This window comes from Acanthopagrus latus, chromosome 11 (assembly GCF_904848185.1).
Source record: "Acanthopagrus latus isolate v.2019 chromosome 11, fAcaLat1.1, whole genome shotgun sequence".
Lineage (NCBI taxonomy): Eukaryota > Metazoa > Chordata > Actinopteri > Spariformes > Sparidae > Acanthopagrus > Acanthopagrus latus.
The window spans coordinates 25287902-25314339 of NC_051049.1; the positions used below are offsets into that span (position 1 = coordinate 25287902).

Sequence of the window (26438 nt, forward strand, 5' to 3'; positions counted from 1 at the left end):
GATGTCACCTCAAGTCATCTTGATGCATTCATGTACGTTTCTGGATAAACTTTCATGTGCTGTCTTTTATCTTTTTAGCTTCATCCTCACCTCTGCCTCAGTTGGGAACATGGTGCTCATATCAGTGGATCGTTATGTGGCTATTTGTTACCCTCTGTGATATTCTTCCATGATAACACCAAGAAGAGTTCAAATCTATTTGTCTCTGTGTTGGTTCTGTTCAGAATCTACAACTTTATGTTACTGAAAGATCACTTGTCTCAGACAGATTTGTTGAATTCCTGCTATCAAGAGTGTTTTCTTGTCATAAACTACATTTTCGGGGCAGTAGACTTGCTGGTCACCTTTTTCTGCCCTCTTACTGTCATCATAGTTCTCTATATGAGAGTATTTGTGGTGGCTGTGTCACAGGCACGTGTCATGCGGTCTCAAATTTCAGCTCTCAGATCAAATACTGTGACTGTTAAGAGATCTGAGATGAGGGCTGCTAGAACTGTGGGTGTTATCCTTCTTGTGTTTGTACTTTGTCTCCTTCCATTATACTGTAACTTCATAGCATTGCTGTGGCTGTTCTATTGTAACTCCAGTTTTAATCCTCTGATCTATGCCTTTTTCTACCCGTGGTTTAGAAAATCAGTTCAAGTCATTGTCAGCCTTCAGATACTACAGCCAGGCTCCTGTGAGGCCAAGATACTGTAGAGATAAGGAATTAATGTGCATCAGTGCATTGCAATTTAGTAAAATGGATGTTGAAATGTATGTTTCTAAATGTATTTGGTAGCAATATACTGAACTAAAAAAATGACAGCAAAAAAATAAAATAAAATAGAATCAGCATTCACTGTTTTGATGCAACATTTCCCAGTGAATATGATGAAGTTCCACTCTTGGTGTGGATCAAATATTGAACATATTTCCTCAACATATCCTGTTAGTGTGTTGATTTTGCAACAGAATCACTGGCTCTGATCCACAGATTTGAAAATGACAACATTTTGAATGTATAATCAGTGCTCAAAGCAAAATGTGAGGCTAAAAAACTGTTGTGGAATGGTTGTTGTAATTTAAAAAGCTAAGAAATACTTTCATAACAAGTCTGTTGAGCAAAATTAAGAGGTGCAGGAGGTGTCATGTAGAAAAAACAATTAGTTTTTTCAGTTTAATAATTATGCTTCTCATTTCCCCCCTTCAGACCACCTCCCACTGTTAATTTCAAAGTACCTTCAATTATTTGACATGCCTTTGATTCTTGTGTTTTGAAATTTCATTATTTTATTGTTTCACTACATTTAAACATATTATGGATCTAGTGCAACACAAGACAACCTTTCAAAGATTCATTTCTGTCCCTGAATTGTGCTGGGGCTCTTTTATGTTTATTGGAGAGCATTTTTAATGTTCTTGCATGGCATTAAATGGTGCTTGAAAAACTGTTGAGTGCTTTGAACCATTACACGTGGTAGATTCTGGCCTTTTATTCCCTCAACCAGCAAAAACAAAGATATAATTTGTATGAAATTAAAGCAGGAACATAATATTTAGGTACCTTTTCTTTCTCAACTCAGCAACTGCTCATAATTCACAGTCAGTGGTCTTTACCATTACAGTTTGTGCAAACTTTCAGTGCGAACTACCTGAAAGGCATTTGGCAGCCCCTGCAAATCCACAACCAGACCTGCAGGCTGTACAGTTGTTCAGTGTGATTCCACATATGCCCCTTAGGTTGCGCCTTTGAGCTGTGTTGCAGAGTATTGACAGAAGTAGAAGAAGAGTGTGTGTATGTTTACGGGGCAGGAAAGAGGCTGGGGTTAACTCACCTGAATTCTACCGAGTGTGTCATTACGAATGTAAACCCTGCTGAAAAAAACTGTATAGACCAGCATGATTTCCATGCTAGTCTATGCTGGTTAGTTCTGGTTTGGCACTTGTAGTTTCCAGGCTCTCTTCATCAAAGGTGTCGGTGTATAGTTTGATGATAAAAGAATTCTGTGGCGGCAAGGCTAGGTGGAATAATAAAGCACTCTTTATTGAAACAGATCTCTAATCCTCGCAAAGTTCTGCCCAATGCTAGGCCCTCTGCTCAACCAGAAATCCTCTTGGACCTTCTATCTTAGGAAATCTACAAGTAACCAACCCCCATTTTCTCCCCGTGTGAGAGTCCCTTCTCCAGTACACACCTACTTCTGCTAATTGGCCACTTTGGTGAATTAAGGGTCCATCTATCCAGTAGACTAAAAAAGGAGTTGACATGAAATCAGCCAGGCCAAAACCTCAGAGCATTCAGGGGAAAAGACGAGGAAATAAAAGTGAAACAGAGAAATGTCGTTCAACCTGAGATATAAGACAAAGGACAGAGAGATTAGAACAGCACAGACCGTAGCTAATGTCCAGGGACCTGCTTCAACACCAAGGTCTTTTAATGTGGTAACAGACCGAGGGAGCATAAGAAGAAACAGGGATCACCTGAATGTGCTCCCTGAGAGAGGACTGTCCTGCTCTGATGTGACATTGACTGAACCAAGGCAGAAAGACTCAGGTGTAACAGTGACCAACTCAGGAAGAGTGTCCTGTCCTCCAGATAGACTGGACAGACAGAAACAGACTGTGATATGTTGTGTGCTAATGTTACTGAATGTGAGTTTAAAATGCCCATTTAGGAATACCTGTATTCGTAATTATCATTTGAAATTATTTTATTTTAGTGCAGTTCATTCTTAAAAGTACAGAAAAGGGGTTTAAAAGCTAAAAGATGGGGTGTACAGATGTTCAGTAATACCACATGTGCCCATTAAATGGTGCCTTTGAGTTGTGATGATGGAAGTAAAAGAGGAGTGTGTATGTTACATGGCAGGAATAGCGGGAATAGCAGGGACGGAGCCCAGCAGAGCCCTTTGATTTTTCCAAACCAGACAACTAGATTTGAGAGATTCCGCCAAGCAAGCAATTTAGCAGCAAGCTCCAAAGACAATCAGGTGAAGACCTTGATATATTGTATGGGAGATGAAGCTGGTGCTGCTTTGAGAGGCTTGAAGCTAAGTAACGCAGATTTACGCCTATACTCGAAAGTGCGGGGTGCCTTTCAGTCATTCTTTTGTATGAATGTGCATGTGCATGATTTAACGTGCAAGTAAGAAGCAAATGAGACTGTAGATGCATTCGTCACTGCCCTGTATGCCTTAGTAGAGCACTGCAATTATGGACTGTTGCATGATGAGCTAATCAGTAACAGTATAGTGGTTGGGTTGACGGAGATCAGCCAGATACACCACATTAATTACACCCTTCGAGGGGCTTCCATTTTAACCACCCTCCTTTTGGTATTGCCTCAGCCCTGAAGACTTCCAGCACATGATGGCTGAGGTCATTGAGGGGCTAAAAGGCATGGTCTGCCACACTGATGAAAATACTGTTGTGGAGGCGGGACCAGGAAGAGCATGATGCTCAACTCAATACTGTGCTACAGAGGCTGGGGAAAGCAGGCATCACACTGAATGTGGACAAATGTGAACTCTCCACAAGCAAGGTGGTCTTCTTGGGCCATATCATCACATCTAAGGGGAATTCCCCCTGACCCAAGACAGACAGAGGCCATCATGGAGATGAAAGAGCCCAAAAATGTCTTTGAGTGAAGGAGTATTCTCGGTCTGCTCAATCAGCTGGGAAAGTTCATTCCCCAGCTATCTGAAATGGAAAAAACACTCTGTGACCTCCTCTCCAAGAAAAACTGCTGTGTCAGGGACATGGACCAGGTGACAGCGCTCAAATTGCTGAAGAGAACACTGTCTTCTCCTCCTGCCCTCAATTTGTATGACCCGAACAGAGGTGACAGCCAATGCATCATTGTATGAGCTGGGTGGCATTCTTCTCCAAAAGTGGAAGGAAGACTGGAGGCCTGTAGCTTATACATCACGGTCGCTCACTCTTTCATCACGCATATACACTTATATCCCCTGTTAGCTGAAGCTAACAATATTTTAAACAGTTCTTTTGGATACTAAATTAACTAGCATGAAAATAATTGGCAGATTACTCTGTAATGATCATTAGTTGCAACTTTAAAAAGACACACAGGGACAAAAAAGCATCATTATCATCCCTACTGTTTACTAAGATTTATCAGCCACACACTTGTTTGTTCATGAGTCAGCTGTCTGGTTCTTTCATACCAGAAGCTATCAGACTGCACAACATCACCACCATAGCACTCAACACCTCCTTTCCCCACTGTTTAAGGACTCAACCATACAATTCTTGTCTCTTATAGACTGATTGTTGTTGTTCTGTTGATATTTTTATGCTGTTATTTAATATCTCAGGACCCTGCACATTGCACATTTGCACAGTCACACTTATTTCGCATTTATTATACATTGCACACATCATGTACACACAAGGACAGTTAATATACATAGTATGCTTATTTTTTTATTCTAATAGTTTTCATTAGAATTCATTCAAATTGTTATTCTGTTCTTTGCTACTTATTTCCCTCTGTACTACTGTGTTACCTTTGAATTTCTTCAAAGGGGGATCAATAAAACAACATCTCTCTCTTTCATCTCTCAAAAAATGGACAGCCCTATAGGGGGGCAACAATTCTGGGGGCTAGTCCGGAATTAGCACCTTTTTCCTGATGGCAGCTAATCACCTATAAATGAACCTGACTTTAAGTTCCTGGATCATCCACTCAGTTCATCATCCACTGCCACAAATCCAAGACATGCTTGACATTTGGGGGGGCAACACCTGGGTTTCTATACGGGATCAAGGCAGCGCCTATCACCAAGGGTTCATAAGCAAGAAATCTAGATCCCTTTGGTTTGACAAATGCACCTGCAGCTTTTCAGAGGTGTATGGAGGGTGTGCTGGAAGGTATTAGAGATGAATTTTGTGCTCCATATTTCGATGATGTGCTATGTTACTCAACATTCGTTGATGACCACATTCTCTATCTCAGAAAAGTTCTTAGCTCCGTGAGGGAACACAGCATCAAACTGAGACCGACCAGGTGCGAGTTGTTTAAAAGAGAGGCTTGTTACCTCAGCTGATTGCTGTCTGGGGAGGGATTCAAGATCGATCTTCAAGATCTGGCAGCAGTGATAGCACTTAAAGACAAAGAACCTCGCACAGTTAGAGAGGTCAAGGGCTACAGATAAGAGGGCTAGCTGTGAGAACTTTCAGGATTACTTGCATCATACCCTGACATTTACAGTATACACAGATAACAACCCCCTGACATAGGTCCATAGCACTGTCAGACTAACCGCCGTTGGACAGAGGTCGGTTGGTGAGCTGGCTGACTTTCATTAAAATATAGACCTGGCAAGATAACCTCTCTTAAAGGTCAAGGTCTTAGGATGATACAGACACAATGTGAAGTCTTCCTGTTAGACTGAGGACTTTGGCCCACTGATGTTTTTTGGGAGTCCGGTCATGATACATATGCATACCAAATTTCGTAAATTTATGTGCATGTATGATGCAGGGATTTACAGCAGGGGGTGCTGTAGAGTCCACTGGCCACACCCACACCCAGTGGTGTTGCAGTATTGCAAGTTCCGCATATATCCTGAGTTTGGTGAGTTTTGGGGTATATTCAGGCCTCCAAAATTCTGCTTAAATGGATGGAAGAAAAATAATAATCCAAACAGATTCAAAAGGGCCTCGCAAGGTTAGTGCTCTGGCCATAATAACAATTACTTGATGGTAAAAATGGTAACTTTCAGCACTGCAAAGAAACACAAGTTTGTTGATTTAATGGAGAAAAAAAACAACACTCACAGAGAGGGGTGTTAAATGTTTCACAGATTTATTTTTATTCATTTATTTCTGGGATTGATAAAAAGATCCGTCACTGTTCAAGACTATAAGTCACATAGGGCATCATAAAGAAAATATACTGCATGGTTTTAAAAATATTTAGCTTGATAAATAATCAGTTTTTTTGTTGCACTACTCTTTTTTAGTTGAACAATCATCCATAGAATCTAATAACCTCAAAAATAAAACCATTCTTGTTAAATATAATTTCCACAATACTTTGATACACACCTATAATGCCACATGCTGCTATGATACCAGCCACAATTATGAAAATGTATATCTGCTATTACTAATTAAGATTCATAAGCATTCAAATCTAAAGGTTCTCTTCGTGTTTGATCAGAATTTATTAGTGACATGTAAGATGGACTCCACAGAGGAGAATTTTGTGACAGCTTTGTTGTTTTAATTCCTTCTTTTTACAAATCTTCATCTAAAGCTCTTCGAGACTGAACCAGTAAAAATTCTGTAAAGGATGCTACACAGTGAAGAAGTCATACATATAACCCTGTGAGTCCAGTGTCTGTTGAAGTGGATCTGTGGTGTTTCATTAGGAGGCAGTGGTGGTTCTGCAGATTGGCTCTGAGTACAAGCTTTCATTTATGGTGTTTTTCGCTGCCAGCCTAATGCAGTAGGTGGTCCAGGGCTTGAGGTCAGTCTCTATGGCATTATCACCTTCCACGGTTCTCACTCTGAGTGGCTGGTCAGCCGGCTGCTCTTTCTCCTCAATCACAAGTGTGTAGACGGTTGCATCCGTCACTGTCGTCCACCGCACATACAAGGACACTCCACTTACTTTTACAATCTTCACCTCTGGGATTTCAAGACCTGAGAGGCAGAGGGATAAAGATGGGTGAGGTGTTTTTTGGTACAAGCCCGTGAGCTATGTTGATTTCAGATTCATGTCTGACATCACACTTACCTTTGGTAAGAGCGTCTAAACGGGAAAAAACTTGATTGATCCGTAAATCTCTTCTTCTGCGAGCTCCTACTGGACCTGAGGAAGGTGAAAAATACGTGTTATAATGTTCGGAACAGGATTTTAAAATGCCAAAAACAAAAAAAAATTTTTAGGACAATTTTTTTTGCTGGGACTGTTTACATTGGAGCAGTTAATTAATAAAACGCACTACATTGCATTCAATAAGGGCCAGTCAACTGTGTTTTCTGTGATCCATGTCGTCTCCATAGCCATTTCTTTCTTCCACAATAATGCTAAACTACTTTGTATAGTGCAAGTTGGGCATGGCTGCAGTGACACTCAGGCTTATAAGGTTGGTTTATATATATATATATATATATGTATATATATATATATATATATATATATATATATATATATATATATATATATATATATATATATATATATATATATATATACACACATATAATACATGTGTACAATTGCTGTTTTTTACTAGCACGTCAAATTAAATAAAATTATCAAAATATTATTTCCCGAGTCCTGTGTAGTGTCTGACCTGTAATATTGCTGTTCGGGTTGCTCTCTCCCTCTGCATTGCTGGCTATCACTACAGTGGCACCAGGGTCAAAGTTGGTCAGCTGGCAAGAGAGCCCAGTGGTGTTGCAAAGCTCCACGCGGTCTGTCCCCGACACGTTGAAGACAGTGTACACTGTGGCCAAAACTGATGCGTCCCAGGAAAGTACAGCAGACTGTGTGGTGCCGGTGTATTCTACATTCTGTGGTGCACAGGGGACTGGGAAAGAAATGGTGGAAATGCTCTTAACAGAGGGACTGCGGAATGTTATGTCTGAACATGATGCAGTTTCTTAAACATTACTTAATGTTTAAATATATATTAAATTACAACTTGAAAGTCATTAATAAAACACATATCTGTTCAGAACTACAATACTGTGCATTTTTAACAATATATCAAATATTTATATACTGCTTATAAAGGCTAAATAGTGTGTAGAGTGTCTTTTTTCTCCACAATACACTCCCTCCGGTACAGGAGTCAGGAATGAGCGTGATGTAAAGTTACCTGTGACTCCAGTAAAGGCAGTGGATGGCTCGCTGACTCCAGCTGAGTTTCTGGCCCATACACTGAGGTTATAAGCTGTGCTACAAGGCATCAGGAACTCAAAGTATGTAATTTCTGTCCAATAAGAAGAGACATCCATCAGGGTCTGTGGGTTGTTGTTGATTCGACCAGTTATCACTGCAAGGTACTCAACATCAGAACAATTGACGCTGTCCCACGACGTCATGGCCCAGTGACCCTGGCCTATTGTCCGCATTTGGACGTTTACAGTAGTCGGAGGACATGGAGCTGAGGAGGAAAGAGTTTGGCGATAAAGAGTTTTTTATCAGTGGAATTATCTCATTGTACTTTAGATGTAATGTACCTGCTTATTACTTGTAAAACTAGGAAGCACGCTTTAAAAAAAACAAACTGCATAACATCTATATACTATATATAGTATGTAACAGGAATTTAATTGGTATGAATACCTGAGGTCTAAAGCCCTAAAAAGTAGCATAACTGCAAAATAAATATACATTTTGGAATCATGTCAGACTACAAAACAACCCAGTGATTTTCAGGATATTCTGTATATCTATGTCAGAATGTATTTGCACTCATTTATCTACATGCATTGTTAAATGTGAATTGTGAAAGTTCAGATTTTGATCTCTAATATTTACCTGCTCCCGCTTCCAGGGGTGCACTAAACGAGCTGTTGCAGACGCCGTTGGACGCTTCAACAGAGAAATTGTAAATGTCACCACATTCCAGGCCTTCGATGGTGCAGAAGGTGGCTGTGCTGTCGCAGTAGAGTACCTCTCCATCTGTAGAATTGGCACAGCCAAAATATTCCACAGCGCCCTCACTGGCAGTCCAAGACAGGATGGCAGAGTTGGTCTCACAATCCATGTCCACTGCAAGACCAGAGGGCTCACAGGGCACTGCGGGGACAGAGAGAGAACACCTCCTGTCAGCTATTCAAATAGGGAGCTGGACCACAGTTTTCTACATTTTTAAGGTTGATGCTAAATATATATGAAGTGTAAAATCAAGTGCAGCCTTATATAACTTGAATGTGTCTTTAATGGGCATGGAAATGAACAAACCAAAATGTGGAAAGTAGCAGCTACCAGTGCATTTCATGATAACTAATGATTAGTACAGCAAGATAACAAGAGGAAAAACTACTTTTCAAACAGTCAGTACAAGCTGATCATTATCAACTTATCATTGAATTATGGCATAAAATGAGGAAAGGTTATTGCGGCATTTTGCATCAAGATAATGCCTTTGCTTTATTTCCCTTAGGGCTGCAATAAATAATGTATTATTTGTTTTGTCCATATAATGCCAGATTCTCCCCATCTTGCCTTTTGTATTGTCTGAAAAACTACAAAACTCTAGGAGATTCAGACAAAAACAGGCAGACAATCTTTAATCTGAGAGGCCATAACCATCACAATGGATGCCAATGAATTTCACACAACACGTCAATAAAAAAAATTCACCTCTAGAGTTTATCACTGAGATCATTCGCACTAGCTGAATTAAGATGTTGTCTCCTCAAGACTCTCGAAAACCTACTCAATACGAAAGAAAAAATAAGCAACTCCTAAAATCTAAATTACCAGACTGTATCTACAGATAATTTAATTGTCTCGTTGTTTGTTTTGTATGTCTACCAATAGTAGTATAGTACTCATACTGAGTGCATTTTTCTGGTGAAATGAACTAAACTAAAACGTCTTATCAAGTCTCTACCAGTTCTGAAGGTTGAAGTGAAAGGCTCGCTGGTGCAGTTGTCTCTACTGGCGGTGATGCTAAAATTGTATGGCTGTCCGCAGTGCAGATAATCCAGGGTGCAGTTGTTCACTGTGGTGTTGCAGCTTGCGACATGCCCGTCTCTTCCTGTGGCCATCAGTTGGTAGGATGTAGCCACAGGGGAGTGAGACCACATCACCATGGCTCCATTCTCCTCACATGATGGTACCACTGTCACGTTGTTTGGGACACAGGGTGCTAAAACAGACGGAATAAACTTAAATATTTCAGATTTTGTTTGTTTTATTTGTTTATTTAGATCATTAGCTTCTGTTTCCTGGGTTCTACATAATAAATTGAGCTAAAAATACCTGTTTTAATCTTCTTTGGTGGGCTTCTGAGGCTGCTGCACTTGTCAGAAGAAGCTGAGACTATAATGCTATAATGCATGTCACACTGGACATCCTGGAGTTCACATGAAGTGGAGCTGCTGTTACAGGAGATGATGCTTTGGTCGTGGCCCTCAGCTGTCACCAGGTAGAGGGACGTGTCCTCCGTCATCTCCCATTCAACCAGGATTGTGTCACTGTTGCATTGTGTCACTGCACTAACGGATGTTAGAGCACAAGGACCTGCAGTACAGGATGCAAATGAAAACAAAACTTTAGAAGGCGGCCTATAATATTTTAAAGATTCTTCGGAAAAAGATTTCAGTATTTTGTTGAATACCTGTCTCAAGCTCAAAGGTGTTGCTATAATTACTCCAGCAGTGACTGTTGACAGCAGTGACGTGGAAAGTGTAAATAGCTCCACATTTCAGATCTGGGACGTTGCAGTGCAAGGCGGTGGTCGTGCAGGTCGAGTTGTGACCTCCAACCTCTTTGGCCAGCACAAAGTAGCTGAGGGCTCCTTCTGAGGTGTCCCACGTCACCCAGGCAGAGTTTGACACACAGTCCAGATGGCCTCTAGTGTTCCTCGGCACACATGGAGCTGTGCAGGGCAAAAAAGAGAAAGGAAGAAACATTCAATACTGTACAAACAATTTTTACACCTGAGTCAGAAACACAGTAACAATGACTGGGTAATGCATTGTAGCAAATCGTTAAACAGATCAAATTATGTGAGAACAAAAGGGGGGGTGTACAAGAAGAAGTTGTCTTTTCAAGTGTTGTGTGGCCCCTCTTTGAGAGCACTAAACCCACTTCCAATAAAAAAAAAAAAGTCAGTCTTTATCCTGGGGGCTGGGAGATGCTAGGAGTTGACATCAGAGCTCTGTTTAGGTTCCCTACTGTGTTTGTTTTCTACATTTTTCGCAGGCATAATCACATCAATTTGTCTCCACTGTTCACTTCTTTTTCACCTCTATTTTTCATTTCTTTATTAATTTCTTTATTTTGTATAGCGCCAATTCAAAACAAAAGTAATTTCATGACACTTTCCAAATTGAGCGCTCGCACTTCCTTGTCAGACTTACAGTAAAATATGAGGATGATACCTATGATCCAGTATACCTCTTGAAAGGAAATACATGTACACCCATGCAATAACAGCAGTTATATAAAAAAGAACAGCTGTTCTAACACTCATTGTCTGCTCTTTTAGAGCAGTCCGTCTCTTTGTGGAAAATGAATTAACTTCTGAGTTGTAAAGTTAGCTCCAGGGCATCATGGCACTGACACACTGCTTGGTGCAAATTTTACATTTGAACAAATGGACAACTGCTCGAAGTTTACCTGAGGAAGTCTCTATCGCAGGGCTCGGCTTGCTCTCACAGCTATCCATTACAGAAAGCACGGTAACATTGTAGGTCTGTCCACATGGCAGATGCCTTAATGTGCAGGCAGTGCCACTGGAGTTACAGTAGAGTCTCGCCCTGGTGTTGCTCACTGCCGCCACATGGAAGTACTGGGCATCAGGGTTGGGGGACCAAGACACAGTCATGGCACCCTCTTCACAGTGTTCCTTAACCTCTACGTTCTGGGGTGCACAGGGGGCTGAGGAGGAGACAGAGAGGGGAGAGGACAAAGAGAAGCAATTTGTAATGCTAATACAGCGTACTGTATTTCCTCAAACAAAAGCAGGTAGTCAAATAAAAGCCAGGTCTCTAATAATGGCCTGGAGAAATGAATATAAATATAGACCAGGAAAAAAAAATCAAGGACTGATAAACATTCAGAGCCTGTGATATAACACGCATGCAGAATAAGCATCAAGTACATTTCCATCACGTCACAATTTTTTTGTTACAAGTTACAACAAATGTTTACACTTCTGTTCATATTTGGCCCCCCCAAGTGTACAATACCTGTTCGCACGTAAGCCTTCTCGCTCTCCGCACTGGAACAGGACTTATCTTGGCCGAACACGCTCACATTGTAGGTCTGTCCACACTGCAGGTCTCTCAGATCACAGTGAGTCACGGTGTTGTTACATTCAGCCCGGTGGCTTCCGTCCGCTGTAACAGCCACGGCAAGATACGAGAGCGCTCCACTGGCTCGCTCCCATGTCACCGCGGCTGAGTTGGATTCACACAGTAGGGCAGCCTTAACGTTGGTTGGCCGGCAAGGCACTAGGAGAGAGAAAGTATTAAGATTAACGGAGTAACGATAAACATGAGAGATGAGACAATTCACATGTCAGCAACACATTGACCCTTTAGAAAGACAGAATACTCTAAATTCATTCATAAGTTTAACTAAAACAAAAGTTCAAAACGTGCAGTGTTTGTAGTTGCAGTGAACTTGAACATAAAAGGGGGATTAGGGGCTGAGTTGCTGAATTAGTTATCGTTTGACTAGACTGTCTGATTCAGTTTTTAGACTCATAAGTCTTTTACTTCATCTCTTTTCTTGACAACTTCCTGTAATAAGTGTGCTGTGCAACAAAACTTTAGTTTTAGTCATGTAAACAAAGAAAGAAGTATATTCAATGATTGTGAAATTATACCGTGTCAATTAAGTAAATAGAGAATTGAAGAGGTCTGTGGCATTTAATTTCAATTTCAGCTTTAGTTGACGATTCAACCGAACATAATAGCAAACCACCAATGGTGACTGCATCAAATATAACAACAGTGCCCACACATGATATTCTGGGTTGCCTCTTTTTGTTATTTTCTGCAAAATAGATGATGAAAAAAGTCTCTAAAATTCCAAAATCAGGGTATTTTACCAACCTGGCGATGGAGCTGGTGATGAGAACCAGACCATTAAGGCTGCCCTTTTCTAATATATTGCTGCTAATTACTAAATTCATGGTGTCGGCATACCAAATGTATTATTATGACAGCAACACTGTCCAGATGTTTCCTATTAGATTATGAAGTGCTAATATCTCTAACGATGGAGGTAGAAATGAACCTGCTATAATTAAAAAAAAATGTCAGACAACCAAAAGACTCCGGAACACGTCACTTATCATATCGAGTACCTTTATTGTTTAAGCTTACCTGACTGCAGGTTGAGGTACGCGTTGCTGTTGTCACACCGTCCATCCTTAGCTGTCACTGTCAGATTGTAGAGCTGGCCACAGTGCATGTTGGGTAGCCGACAACTGGTTCCTGTGCTGTTACACATTGGCATGTCACCATCTGGCCCAAAAGCTCGTACCATGTAGGAGGAGACACCCTCTCCTGCTTCCCACGACACGACGCCTGTGTCGTTACTGCACACCATCTCGGCGGTTACATTGGGTGGTACGCACGGCACTGCAGGCAGACAGGTATGAGTGACGTCAGGTTTAAACTGAGCGCGCTCGCTGAATGTGCAGTTTACCATGACTGTCTACTGAGGCTGAGACATTAATGTGATTATGATTAAATCTTGACTCTACCCGTGTTAATCTCCACAGCAGAGCTTCCAGCGCTACTGCACATCATATCTGAAGCACTAACAGTGATGGAGTAGTTGAGGCCGCACAGCAAGTCCTCAAACAGGCATATTGTATCGTTGCTGTTGCACACTGACGCATAGCCACCATTGCCCTGGGCGACTGTGGTGTAAGATAATGCCCCGTCGCTTTGCTCCCAAGAGACCGCCACTGCACCAGACTCACAAACCACACGGGCCTCTAACTGCTGCGGTACACAGGGCACTGAGTGGACACAGAGAGAGAACCATCAATCTTGATTTATGACTCCGGATATAGATCCAACAATGATTAATACAAATGGAGAACCGTCATTAGCGATAATTACTTGCTGACAAAAATCAGTGCTGACAAAGAAAACACAACACAGTCATTTTTTCAGCTTCAAGGAAGTATTCTAATATTAATTAGTACATCAAATCTCAAACACTTATCATTATGACACGTAAACACAGTAAATATATGCATTTACCTCTCTTACCCATGATTCACTATTTCCAAAATATTTCAAAATGTTACCAAAGAAAAACATTTTTTTCAGATTAATTGGCACAACCCATCACAAAGATATGCATCATGCTGCTAGGCTTTAACATGTCGAATCACTTTGGTCCTCCTTACCCGTTTTCAGCTGTGTCACCCCACTCTGCGAAACATTGCACTGACTGTTGACGGCAATCACGCTGATGTTGTAGATGAAGCCACACATGAGGTCTGCGAGTTCACAGGACTGTGAGGCTGACTCGCAACCAGATATATCTTCTTCTATGCCGAAGGCCTGGACAATGTAGAAATCAGCTCCACTACTGGCCTGCCACTCCACACTGGCTGTGTTGTTGGAGCAGTCCAGTACAGTTTGAACATTTTCAGGAGGACAAGGCACTGAAGGAGGAGAGGGTAAGTGTAAGAAAAAACAAAATACTGAGGAGTTTTTGATTGCTACTTTTTGTTGTAGTTGTTGGTGTTGTTGTTGTTGTCGATGTAGATTTGGGGCCCATACTCAGGTACTGACAGGGACTCAGAAAGGGGTTAACTTAAGGGTCATTTAGAAGATTTCTTTCATAACATTGATTCACCTGTCTTTAAATGGTAGTTTAACACCTAGCTGACAAGCATGATTTTGCTGGCCTCTTCTGGCTGAAAGTGGATGACCAGGGGAAAAATTTAATTCAGAAAGTCACCTGGTAAGTTGGAAGTGCTTGCCACTTAGTTGTTTTGTCTTCCTTTACTTTGGCGGATGTCCTGAACGTGTGCACAAGTCAGCTCATTGAGTTGGCCATATTTCCGGTCATTTGTCATGCACTGAGCTTACTGTTTAAAGTCACCTCGAGCTCTGCAAGCCACTTAAGACTAGTGAGGTTAACCCTCTTGGTGAGCAGGGAGGGGTTGTGGTGCCTCTACAGACCTCTCTACAGTTTATTTTGTAAAAATCCAACTCAGAAACCTTTGTTACAAGGTGTTTGTTGTTTGATTAGTTATTAGTTGTTTCAATGATTGTAACATGGAACTTTGATCAGCCTCTGAAAGGGGGGCATGCCAGAAAAAGTTTAGAATCTAAAGTGTAGAGGAAGGTTTGAAGTGTTAATGTGTGTAAATCACCATTTTTTCCCCATTGGTATCCAAGTTTAATCAATATTAACCCTAACCCTAACCCTAACCCAAGTATTGGGTATGATCCAAGTATTTTGTTTTGAAATGTTTTCAAAATAACCCCCTGAATAAATTTAAATGAGAGGGAAAATTACCCATAGCTCACTGAAGCAATAGAAGAATTTCAGCCACTACAGGACAGTAAAACAAGATGTTCAGTTAGTCTATCTAATTTAAAACTGATTGATTAAAAGGTGTTTTGTTTTGGGTTTTTTTTGAGCCCACCTGATTCCACCTGCAAGCTGTCGCTTGGAGGGCTGCTGCAGTTCTCATTTGAGGCCACAGTAGACACATTATAGGTCTGGCCACAGTGCAGGTCCTTCAGCTCGCAGTTGGTGTGGTTGGTGGTGCAGCTGGAAGTATGGCCGCTAGAGGACCAGGCTGTTGCGGTGTAGGACATGGCACCCTCAGCGAAGGCCCAGTCCAGCAGAGCAGAGTTGGTGTAGCAGTCCAGAACCACTGAGCCAATTTCAGGTGTGCAAGGAACTGAGAGAGGGGGGAGAAAAAAGAGGAACATGTCAAGAGTTATGTCCATGTGTATAATGGTATCCAAAAGAGACTTTTATCCAGCTGTTCTACCTGAATTGAACTCTATGGCTGGGCTGGGTAAACTTGAGCAGATACCATCCTCAGCCACCACCTGGACAGAGTAAGACTGGCCACATTTCAGGTCTGTCAATGTGCAGACTGGGTCTGTACTCTCACAGAGTGACATGGATCCCTGTGAACTCTTAGCCGACACTTTGTAGGAGAGAGCGCCCTCGCTGGCTCTCCAGGACACGACAGCCTCGTTTTCAGAGCAGTCCATCTTTACAACCACGTCAGTAGGAACACAAGGCACTGGAGAAAGGCAGAGGGAGGAGATTGTAAAAGGTTAATTATCTAGACGTGTTGTGAAAATAAGTTTGGGATAATCTATACAGGCCTCAGAAACACCAAGCTTTCATTTTACAGGTGTCTGATTCAATATATGAAGTGAGCTGCACACAGAAAGCAGTTAACACAGCAGCTAAGGCAACAGTGAGACAAAATTGGGACCATTTTGCAGACAATTACACACATTTTTATTTATTTTGTTATATTTGCTGTATATATGTACTGTATATTTCCATTTGCCAATGTGTCCAGGACACATGGACCGTGAAATGGACAAAAAAAGAGAATAAAATAACACTAGTCCTGCATGTCTCACCTGACTGCAGCGAGTCGGCCTCACTGGGGTCAGAGTTACACTCGCCGTTCGAGGCGACGACCGTCACTGTGTAGTTCTGTCCACAGAGGACGTTGGGCATACCACACTGCTCCCTGTCAGACCAGCAGCTTATTGACTGGCCATCTTCCTGCGTCACTGTGGCTGTGTAGAAGTTCGCCCCAGCCGAGCTGCTCCACGACACCACAGCAATGTTAGAAACACAGTTCATGAAGCTGGAGACGCCGGTGGGCGAACAGGGCTCTGAGGGGAGATTGGAGTATATGCACTGTTAGTGAAGGTTGAGTTTGATAATATGACGTTGTTGTTTGTTTTTCTGAAGTTTGGTGCACAGTCCACTACAGTGAACTGTAGTGGACTGTGAACTGTAGTGGACTGTGCACCAAACTTAAGAAAAACAACATTTTCATATTGACTTGAACAGTATTTTAGAATGCATGGAATAGGAATCCACCTGAAGTAAGCTTTGAAGGCACACTGGGGTGGCTTGTGCACACTGAGTCGGCCGCCTGAACAGACAGGTAGTACTCCTGTCCACACATGAACTCAGAAATGAAGGTCCAGGTATCGTTAGTGCTGAGCTGCACTTTGTGGCCACTGTTGTTCTCTGCCGTCACAATGTAAAACTCAGCAGTTTCACTGGCGTTCCAGCTCAACGATCCCACCTTAGAAACAGATTTCGGATGATACTGGTCAATATTTCTGAGGAGGAACTTTGACAGTTTGTGATTTTAAAAAAAAGGGAGAAAGATCAAATATTTACCTTAATAGTGCAGTTCAGAGATGACTGCAAGTTCTGAGGAATACAGGGTGCTAAAAACAGAAGACAATAATAATATTGTAAATTGGGTTGCAAATGATTTGGTCTGTAAAGTTTCAGAAAGTATTTGGAAATTACTATCAAAATATTCCAGAGTCATATTTTGTCTTACCATCAGTTCAAAACATTATCAATTTACAGTTAATTTATGGTTAATTGATCAAGCTCAATTTGTGACACGGTTGCTTTTCCTTTTTGTTGCAATTCTACTGAGAGAAAACAAAAAATACCCATGCAGTCAGAGAGAGCATTAGGGTGATTTGAAATCCTCGCCTTCTCCTCAACATTAACATGCTGGGAAATAAGTCAGCAATTTATGTACATTTTGAACCAAAAATGCGTTGTGTTTTTCCTTTGACCTTAGAACTGTATGTCACATTAAAGGATGTCCACAAAACATTTCTGGAGCTTTGAAGCAAAACAGGGTTGCAACATTTTCCTAAATAACCGAAGAAGCTGGGGACTTTTTTTAAAACTGAAAAAAACAACAGAAAAAAAAATCATAAATGTCTCCATACAGGTTGTTCACCACAATCCAAATCTGGGAAGCCTAAACACAAATTGATTTGAAAAGTCGCCATCTACTCCCGACTCTTGGTTAAGTTCATGTACCTGCTTCAGACGGGATACACTTTTGTCCTAGCAGCTACAGCGAGACTTCCGGAAACACTTATGACGTGGGATGAGCTGTAGTCCCCGGCGATTTCAGTTGTTTAGGAGAGTGCTGCAACATTATTTTGCTGTGAAGCTCCACAAATGTTTTGTGGACTTGAAACTGGCTTTCCATCGGCGTGAGGCCAGGTAAGTAATGACTGAATTTGTTGGGTGAACTTATCCTTTAATAAATGTAACTCCAAAACTGCAAACTACATAACATGTGGCGGTGACTGTTGCATGAAGAATTTCCTACATCCTTGCTAAATTTTATTTTGTTTATTCATGTTCATGAGTGACCTCTAAAATTCCCTCTTACAACTTCCAGGTTTTGCCATAACTCTTTGAGGTAGAGTAATTTCTTGTGATGTGCATTATAACAGCTTGTTTACCCATTCGTATCGAAGTGCTGTTGCTCGGCATGCTGCTGCACATGTAGTCGTTGGCGATGATGTGAACGGTGTACTGTTCGCCACAGTGCAAGTCATTAAAGGTGCAGGTGGTGGTGTTTGTGGTGCACATGTGGGTGTGGCCGTCCAGTCCAACTGCGATGGCCATGTAGGATTCTGCCCCATCGCTCTCGGCCCAGCTGACCGAGCCCAGACTGTCCTCACAGTGTGTGAAGCTCTGTACATGCTGCGGCACGCAGGGACCTGAAGAGACGGAGATGTATCATCCTGAACTTACTCAGCTGTACGCCACAATCAGCAGAAAATATAGTTGACACCCACCTGTTCTGAATTCTTCAGGCAGGCTCACAGCGCTGTCGCATCTGTCATCTTGAGCTGTTACAGTGAAGCTGTATGTTTGTCCGCAGGGCAGCTCAGCCTCTACTGTTGTGTCACTGGTTTGGAAAGATGTCATGAATCCTAGGTCACCTTCGGCTGTCACCACGTAGACTGAAGCCCCTTCAGCCGCCGACCAGTCCAACACCACCGTCTCATTCTCACATGCCCCGCTGACTGTGAGGCCAGTTGGCTGGCAGGGTTCTGGAGGAGTAGGAGTTTGACACAAATGTCACACAATGTCCTTCATGAAATTGTATTTGAGATTGTCATTATAGATTATTATTCCTATATGACCGCTGATTTTGAATTGTCATTTCTGATCGCTTGTTCCAGTATTGCTGTAGTGTAGACAGGGCTCGGACTGAGTATTGTCTTTTGATCAATTGATCACTTGTCTTGTAAAATATCATAAAAAGTGTCCATCATAATTTCCTAAAGCCCAGGTTGTATATTATTAGTTTTAAAACATGGAACAAGTGAAGGGATTTTTTTTAATCCCTTTATAAATTACTTTAAAGAATCAATCAATTATTAAAACTGGTCCTGATTACTGTAATTGTCTGATGACTTATTGTTTATTCCAGTAATCATTTCAGCTGTACTTTAGTGTTTATTAATTTCAAAACAAATATCTGCACTGATACTGTATGTCACAATAAACACTTGACTTGACTTTAGTAGAGGTAAAATACCTACACAGTTAATTATCTGATGGTAACGAGCCCTACCTGTCTGAATCTCTACAGTGCTGCTGACTTCACTGTAGCACATGTGACTGTATGCAGTGACCGAGAATGTGTAGGTTTCCCCACAGTGCAAGTTAGAGAACTGGCAGGTGGAGTTGGTGGAGTTGCACTGCCGAGTCATTCCCATGCTGCAGGTGGCAGTAGCCATATACAGCTCCACTCCATTTCTTTCCTCCCAGTGCAAGTTTGCTGTACTTGTCCCGCACTGCAGGTTGACTCCAACCCGGATGGGTTTACAGGGTCCTGGAAAACATATCAAACACATGAGATTATTAACAAAATACAGTAGTGCAAATTTAGACTCTATGAGCCCGTTGTATTTTGTACAACTTCTCTGGGATAAAATGTTGTTGAACTCACGTGTGTTGAAGGTGACGTTAGTCTGTGTTTCGGTCTGGCAGTGGTCGCTGATGGTCGTGAGGCTGACGTTATACATCTGACCACACTGCAGCTCCATCAAATCACACTGGTCACCATCGGTCTCACATGAAGCCCGGTGACCATCCACTACAGCAGTCACCATGTAGGAGTTTGCTCCGCTGGCTGGAGTCCAGGAGACTTCGGCTGTGTTGTTGTAACAATCCAAACTAGCTGCCACATCTTTAGCTGCACAGGGAGCTGGAGACGGAAGGGAAGAATGACAAACGGGACATGGATGCAGTTTTAATTTATTAATCACACTTTAAAGCTGCGCTGACCTTTACACATTCAGTTACACTGCCCCAAGTCAAGCTTTATGTTTCATAAATTTCAACTTAAGCACATACAAGTTTTGCAACAATACCAGTGTTTCCATCTCTTTTAGAAAGTAGCCTGCTCTGAGGGTCCCTCGAAGTCACAATCATCAAACTGCATATATGTAAGCTCTTATAAATAACATAGATTTCATGGGAAAGAAAATCTTCTTTAATAAGAATGTGGATGAACAAACCAGCAGCTCAGTCACATTCACAAGGGTGATAAGTTCAAGACCTGAGGTAGAAGTAAAGTTTGAACTTTGTAACTTTCGTGGTATTCCTGTTTCGGGTTATTTAATATTACAAGTCAGAAGTGTACAACTCCTCCATAAATCACCCTATATACCCATGTTAGCACTCAGAGACTACTACCAACTCCTCAAAATGGAGAAGGAGCAAAGCGTTTGCCATTTTTATAGTGATAATGATGGTATTGATGCTGTGGATCACTTTCTGATGGTCCAAGATGCAGATTCTGCATTCTGCAACACTCTGCAACTGCTCGACTAAGTGTGTAAATGTGGGAAGGGCCTTCAAAAATATGAATGTGCAAGGATTTCTACCATAGTAAATAGACTTAACATCACACCTTGTACACAGTCAATCTACAGAGTCACAGCTGTAGCCAGGCTGGGTAAATCATAACAGCAAAACAGAAAACACAAATGCAAATTATGATGCACACCTGCAAATAAAAAACAAAAAAACAAAAACATCAATTCAATTCAATTCCCAAAGCAATACAGCTCTTCCTTATCAGATGCACTGTCTCATGGTCTAATGGAAGTTGCTGCGTTTTGCTGGGAAAAAGCAGTTTCTAGTAATAGTTCTAGCTTCATGGTCAAAATGAGAAGTTTTGTATTTTCCTGTTCTGTTGCGTTTTGCACGTCAGACCCACTGTATACACACCCAGTATCAGAATTTGATTGTAAGTTAATTTCACTTCAGTGTTTATCCCCCAATCACTTTTTTTCATTGGCTAACTGCATTGTTTATACTATAATTTACTACCTCAATATTCCACCTTTCTGCATTTTGCAAGCACAAATATGCAGGAGGTGCAAACCATCAGGAAACACAATCATATCTATAGGGTTCATTTGGGGGGTTTTGGTTGGGGCTCTCTTCACTAAGTGTGAGCTGGTAAGCTAACTAGAAGGCTGTTTTTTCAAACATGAAAATATTTCCTTGTGCATTTAAGAATAATGAACATTGTTTTAACCTAGATGTATTGTTATGTCATTTGCTCAAAATATTTAATTCAGTAGAAAAGTGAAGGTTTGAGAGGTTTGAGTGCTCAGTACCTGCGACCAGCAGTTCAGTAGGGGAGGCGCTACTGTTGAGCGTCTGTCCGATGGCCATGACATCAGTGTAATAGACAATTCCACAGTGGAGGCCATATATGTTACAGAAAGTGTTGTTAGTGTGGCACGTCAGAAAGTGGCCATCGCGGCCGCGGAGACGAGCCTCATAGCCCACCGCACCAATACTGGCCTCCCAGGACACAACTGCCATGTCGTTCTGACATTTCACATTGGCCTGCACGTTGCCTGGTGGGCAAGGCTCTGGGGACAGAAAAAGAGGCAGAAGGAGTTGAAGGATGCAACATGGAAAGGGCACAGTTATACTAACTTTTTGTTTTTTGCTTCTTTCTAGTAGAGAAAGAATAAAAAAAAAAACCTCTTATCAGTGGTTTTTCTCACCAGTTGTTATTGTAACTGCTTCGGTGGAAGTGGACAAGTCTTGACACACGTCATTGTTTGCCGTGACGGTGACCCTGTACATTTCGCCACACTTCATGTTATACAAGGCACAGAAGTTGTCGCCTGTAATGCAGGAGACCATCAGGCCCTCCTCCGTCACCCCTTCAACTGTGTAGTTGTCAGCACCAGCGGCGATGTCCCACAGCACCTGGCCGATCATCTGGCTGTACTCAGTGGTGATGCGCTTGGGGATGCATGGCTCTGGAAGATAGGATGGTGTTAGTGAGTAAATAAGACTATGTTATCTGTACGTTTCTAGGGAGATAAAATGTAGCCCTAATGAAATTCACATAAACCTTCCAATTCCATTAAAATGAATACCGTGAATACTCTAAAGAACAGTTATAGTAAACGTTTGTGGGAAGGCAGAAAGGTGGACTAATAATTCAAAAAATAAAACATGTATGTAATCAAAAGTCAGGCCAAACTAGTGCCATTGTAATATATTGGCTTGGCTTTGGGTGCTGTATGTGTACTGCTAGTGCCTGTAAATTGAGTTTGAGTGCATTTGTGTCTCTTTCATTTTATTCTACTCCTACTTTTACTTTATATACGTGCATACATCTATTCTGTCTTTGTGCTGCCGCAACACCCACATGTCCCGCCGGGGATCTTATATGCCCTAATGGAAACAGTATGAGCTTTATCTTGAAGTTAATCAAACTTTACAATGCAAAAAAAAAAAAATGCTAAAAATATTTTTCGCAGTAAATTTTCTTCACTCTTCAACTTTTACAATCTGGTATCAGGACACAATTCCTGGCAGTTCCAGTTAATTTATTCTGGAATTAGTTACAGGTGACAAGATAAACTTTCCTCCTCCAACCAATGAATTTCAAAGCACCACTCTTGTTTCAAACTGCGCAAATCATTCTGCAGAGTGAAGCGGAATCATCCAAATGTGGTGACAGTAATGCAAACAAAGCATGTACTTGTTAGGGTGGGGCCTCAATAACCAGTTGGTTCCTAACTGCATACTTGAGTCGCGCTCCCCAGTGAACTGCAAAGAACATTTTACAGTCCCTAACATCTGTACATACAGTGTCTGTCAGGACCTGCCATGTGGACCTAACAAGACGTCATCACACAGTACATCAACAATTTATGTGAGAAGATGAGACAATGCAGTTTACATTCTGGACCATGGCTGACCGCTGCAAACTCTCAAAAGTCACAAAAAAAGACAAGGACCCAGGAAAATGAAACAGCTGCTGTGAAGATATTTCCTGCAAGGGAGGAAGCACCTCCAATATGCTGAAGCATTTCATTCAACATGGCATGAATCTGAAGGAATACACTGTGTTCGATGTGTCGCTGCTCACCTGTGACCAGCTGGCTTGACATGTGAGCGATGCTGCTGCAGGTTTCTCCCACAGCTTTGACAGAGACAGAGTAACTCTGGCCACAGAGCAGCCCCGTCAGCTCGCAGTGGGCGAACGTGGCCTCACAGGTGATGTTGTGGCCTGACATTGCTGTGGCCGTGACCATGTACGACAGAGCTCCATCACTTGGGAACCATCCCACCAGGGCTGTCTGCGTGTAGCAGTCCACCACTGCCTTGATAAATCTCGGTTTACAGGGAACTGAAAGGATAAGAAAGGCAGCTGTGAGACAGCAATCATTTTAGCTTTCTATAAATACATCACTACATTTAGAGTTTATAGAGAGAGTGAGTCAAAGTTACCTATGGATTAACATGAAAACAGTGCAAGTGTTTAGAACGACGACACATTTTACCAACACAAACAGTTATTAGACAATTATATAAAGAATAATCATTGATGATTATTCTTTAATATTTGTCCAATTTTCTACTATCATTCTAATTCAGTAGACTTTGAGCAAGGTTAATTCTTAGTTTTAGCCAGAATAAAATATATTTTTACATTTAGCATTGAGATTTGGAACTTTTTTTTTTTTCCTAAAGGAGTTGTCTAAATTATGAAACCCTTTATCTTAGTATAAAATATGATAACGCAGACACAGATGTGTATGAAAGCAAAATATCTCATGAAAGCAAAATCTTCTTCGAGTTTCCAACTTCCTGTAACGCTCCTACCTGAAGCTGTGTTAACCACAGAAGTGGACGGGCTGTCACAGTATCCATCAGAGGAGACCACGGAGACGTGGTAGATCTGACTGCAGCCGACTCCCGTCACATTGCAGGATCCCTCAGTTGTGCCCACGCAGTTTGTGGTCTGACCATTACTGTCCTGCACTGTGGCGATGTAGGAGTCGGCTCCCAGGCTCTCTGACCAGGATACAATCAGAGAATTGGCCTCACAGTCCATTGCAGAGGAGGTGTTCACAGGGGTGCACGGCACTGGGGACAGGAGATGAAGAAGGTGTGATGTTGGAATTAGAGTCTTTTCTTGTTTCACTAAAGAGTTTTATAGTGGTTTATAAACTGGACCAACATAATGCGCCAGATCTTTGTTAGAAAAAAGCAAAAATCACTTGGTATCACAAAATGTGTGAAAACTATTGAAAAACTACTACTGAAGTCCAGCATTCTCTGGATGACAAGAAACAAAAAATGAGCTCTAACTTCATGACCAAACAATGCATAAATGTGTTGTTGGTGATTAGATTTTTCTGAACCTCCTCATAGAAGTTTAGGAATAATTTGTTGTATGCAGCTCTGGATAACTACTGTTGCTTGTAAAACATATACAAATAATTATAATAAAAAAAAACATCCAGATGATAATAATTGTAAATAAAATTCAAAATTAAAAAGTACTTTAGAATTCAGTGGTCAAGCTCCACACATACCGGTCTTGACTGTCACATTGTCACTGGGTTTGCCCTTGCAGTCTCTGTCCTCCGCCGTCACAGTAGCCACGTAATGCTGTCCACAACGCAGTCCTGTCAGATCACACTGGGTCTCGATGGAGACACACTCGTTCACATGGCCGTCGGCACTCTCAGCCCTCACCCTGTAAAGATGTCCGACTCCATTGCTGTGGTCCCACGACATGGAGGCCACATTGTTGCTGCAGCTCAGATTGGCTTTGAGGTTCTTAGGAACGCACGGCGCTGTGGTGGAGAGGTCATTTTTTTCAATTTTAATCCTGAACAACGTAGCTGTTCGTCTTTTTCCCTGTTCCTAATAATTTCCTACATTTCCGAAAGAGTGTATGCATGTGTTTCACCTCTACCGTATGAACCGCACCTGTTCTGACGATCTCTCCTTCACTCTGAGAGCTGTTGCACGTTCGTCCCTCAGCCGAGATGAGCAGGATGTACATTTCTCCACACGGCAGATCGCTGATGTCACAGCCCGTGTCCGATGTGGTGCAACAGGAGGTGCCTCCATTTATCTGCTCCAGCGTGGCCTTATACGTAACTGCACCAGGAACGGCCGACCATGAGATGCTCGCTGTGTGATTTTCACAGCTCACTGATGTCATCACATCCTCAGGAGGACAGGGAGCTGGAAAAGGAGTAGCACTTTGAGGTACACTTTATAACAATCTACCTGCATAATTCATTTGTGTGGCCTGAACCTCAAATCTCTACTTACATTAGAAAAACTCAACTACTAATAAGTCAACTGACAGCCAAGGTTCATGAATTAAAAAGAGACAAAAAAGGCAACAAATGAAGCTGCTATTAAAGGATACATACATTCTTTAAAGTGCTAATCAGCTTGTAAAAAGAAACACATTTCATTTCAAAACCATCATGAAAGCTACTTCAGACCGTGAAAAAAGAAATTAGCTTTCCAGACCAAACACTACGGAAGAAATGTCACACATTATGGATAATTTCAGAGCAGCCATTACCCCGTGATCATATGGAACACGTTCTTCATTGGCTTTAATTTGTAGAGAAAGATTAGACAATGTCGATTCAAACTCATGCCATTTCATCTCAGGGCCTCAGATATGGAAGGAGGCTTGTATTTCTGTCTGCGTCAGCATCTTATTGGATGCTACCACTCAAGGGTGACTCAAAGTCAGAAATTTGACACATAATGACTTTTACTTAAATCATACACAAAAATAGCTGGACTAATCTCAAAAGTCAAAAAGATTTGCAAAACTCAAACTATCCCTCTCTTTATTCATCAAAACATGACTTTTAATATCTATTAAATCATTTGGTTCAAAACTGAAATATCTTGTAAAATGTTAACAAGTTCAGCAAATAAGCCTATATCTTAATACAGAGCCAGTTCTGCACCTTTTAATTGTAAATAGCTGTTTGAGCAAAGACCTTTTGAATGTTTAATTGATGAAATAAAACAGAGCAAAGCTGTGGGTGCACAGTGATAACATCAGCATGTCTATTATGACAATTAATTCTAATTTTCTTTGTTTACCTGTCTCGGTTGTGATGGCGTTGCTGGGGGCACTGGAGCACTGCCGGTCGAGGCCCTTGATGGTGAAGGTGAGGTTTTGGCTGCACATCAACGGCGGCAAACTGCACATTCCATCTGACGTGGAGTTACACTCAAATGTCTGGACGTTACCCTGGCTGTCTGTCGCCATGACGACATAGTCCTCGGCCCCGGCAGACTCCTCGTACATCACCCAGGCTGAGTTTGTCAGGCAGTCAATCTCCACGTCAGACAGGCGAGGTACGCAGGGCACTGGAGGTTCATCAGGAACAGGTCA

At 41.7% G+C, this 26438-nt stretch overlaps 1 protein-coding gene across 3 annotated transcripts; it reads right to left on the reverse strand.

Moving 5' to 3' along the window:
* Window positions 1-5798: 5798 nt before the first annotated feature.
* Window positions 5799-26410, reverse strand: LOC119027984 (fibronectin). 3 transcript variants are annotated; one of them, XM_037113427.1, is made up of 29 exons: window positions 26144-26410; window positions 24992-25252; window positions 24592-24855; window positions 23876-24139; window positions 23139-23399; window positions 21757-22017; window positions 21358-21618; window positions 19677-19934; window positions 19299-19559; window positions 18514-18771; window positions 18175-18435; window positions 17072-17121; window positions 16763-16973; window positions 16291-16551; window positions 15678-15938; window positions 15324-15584; window positions 14070-14330; window positions 13413-13673; window positions 13030-13287; window positions 11887-12150; window positions 11315-11575; window positions 10311-10571; window positions 9953-10213; window positions 9582-9839; window positions 8501-8761; window positions 7836-8123; window positions 7308-7544; window positions 6746-6820; window positions 5799-6651 (listed from the first exon to the last, which is right to left on the reverse strand). In XM_037113427.1, the coding sequence occupies exons 1-29, from the start codon at window positions 26349-26351 to the stop codon at window positions 6374-6376; spliced, it is 7086 nt and encodes a 2361-aa protein (XP_036969322.1). In that variant the 5' UTR covers window positions 26352-26410; the 3' UTR covers window positions 5799-6373. The 3 variants fall into 3 exon arrangements, 2 of the variants coding, with proteins under 2 accessions (XP_036969322.1, XP_036969323.1); XR_005077536.1 differs by lacking the exons at window positions 5799-6651; window positions 6746-6820 and having other exon boundaries at window positions 7407-7544; window positions 7836-7949; window positions 8029-8123; XM_037113428.1 differs by lacking the exons at window positions 5799-6651; window positions 6746-6820; window positions 7308-7544 and having other exon boundaries at window positions 7959-8123; window positions 8501-8554; window positions 8637-8761.
* Window positions 26411-26438: the final 28 nt, after the last annotated feature.

Bases quoted from the DNA above. Each gene is read 5' to 3' on its own strand.
- LOC119027984 (XM_037113427.1), bottom strand. From the start codon at position 26,351: ATGTACGAGGAGTCTGCCGGGGCCGAGGACTATGTCGTCATGGCGACA. The intron at 25,253-26,143 runs GTAAACAAAGAA...CTCCTTTTCCAG, and splicing joins CGCCATCACAACCGAGACAG to CTCCCTGTCCTCCTGAGGAT. The intron at 11,576-11,886 runs GTATTGTACACT...TCTCCTCCTCAG, and splicing joins GAAGGCTTACGTGCGAACAG to CCCCCTGTGCACCCCAGAAC.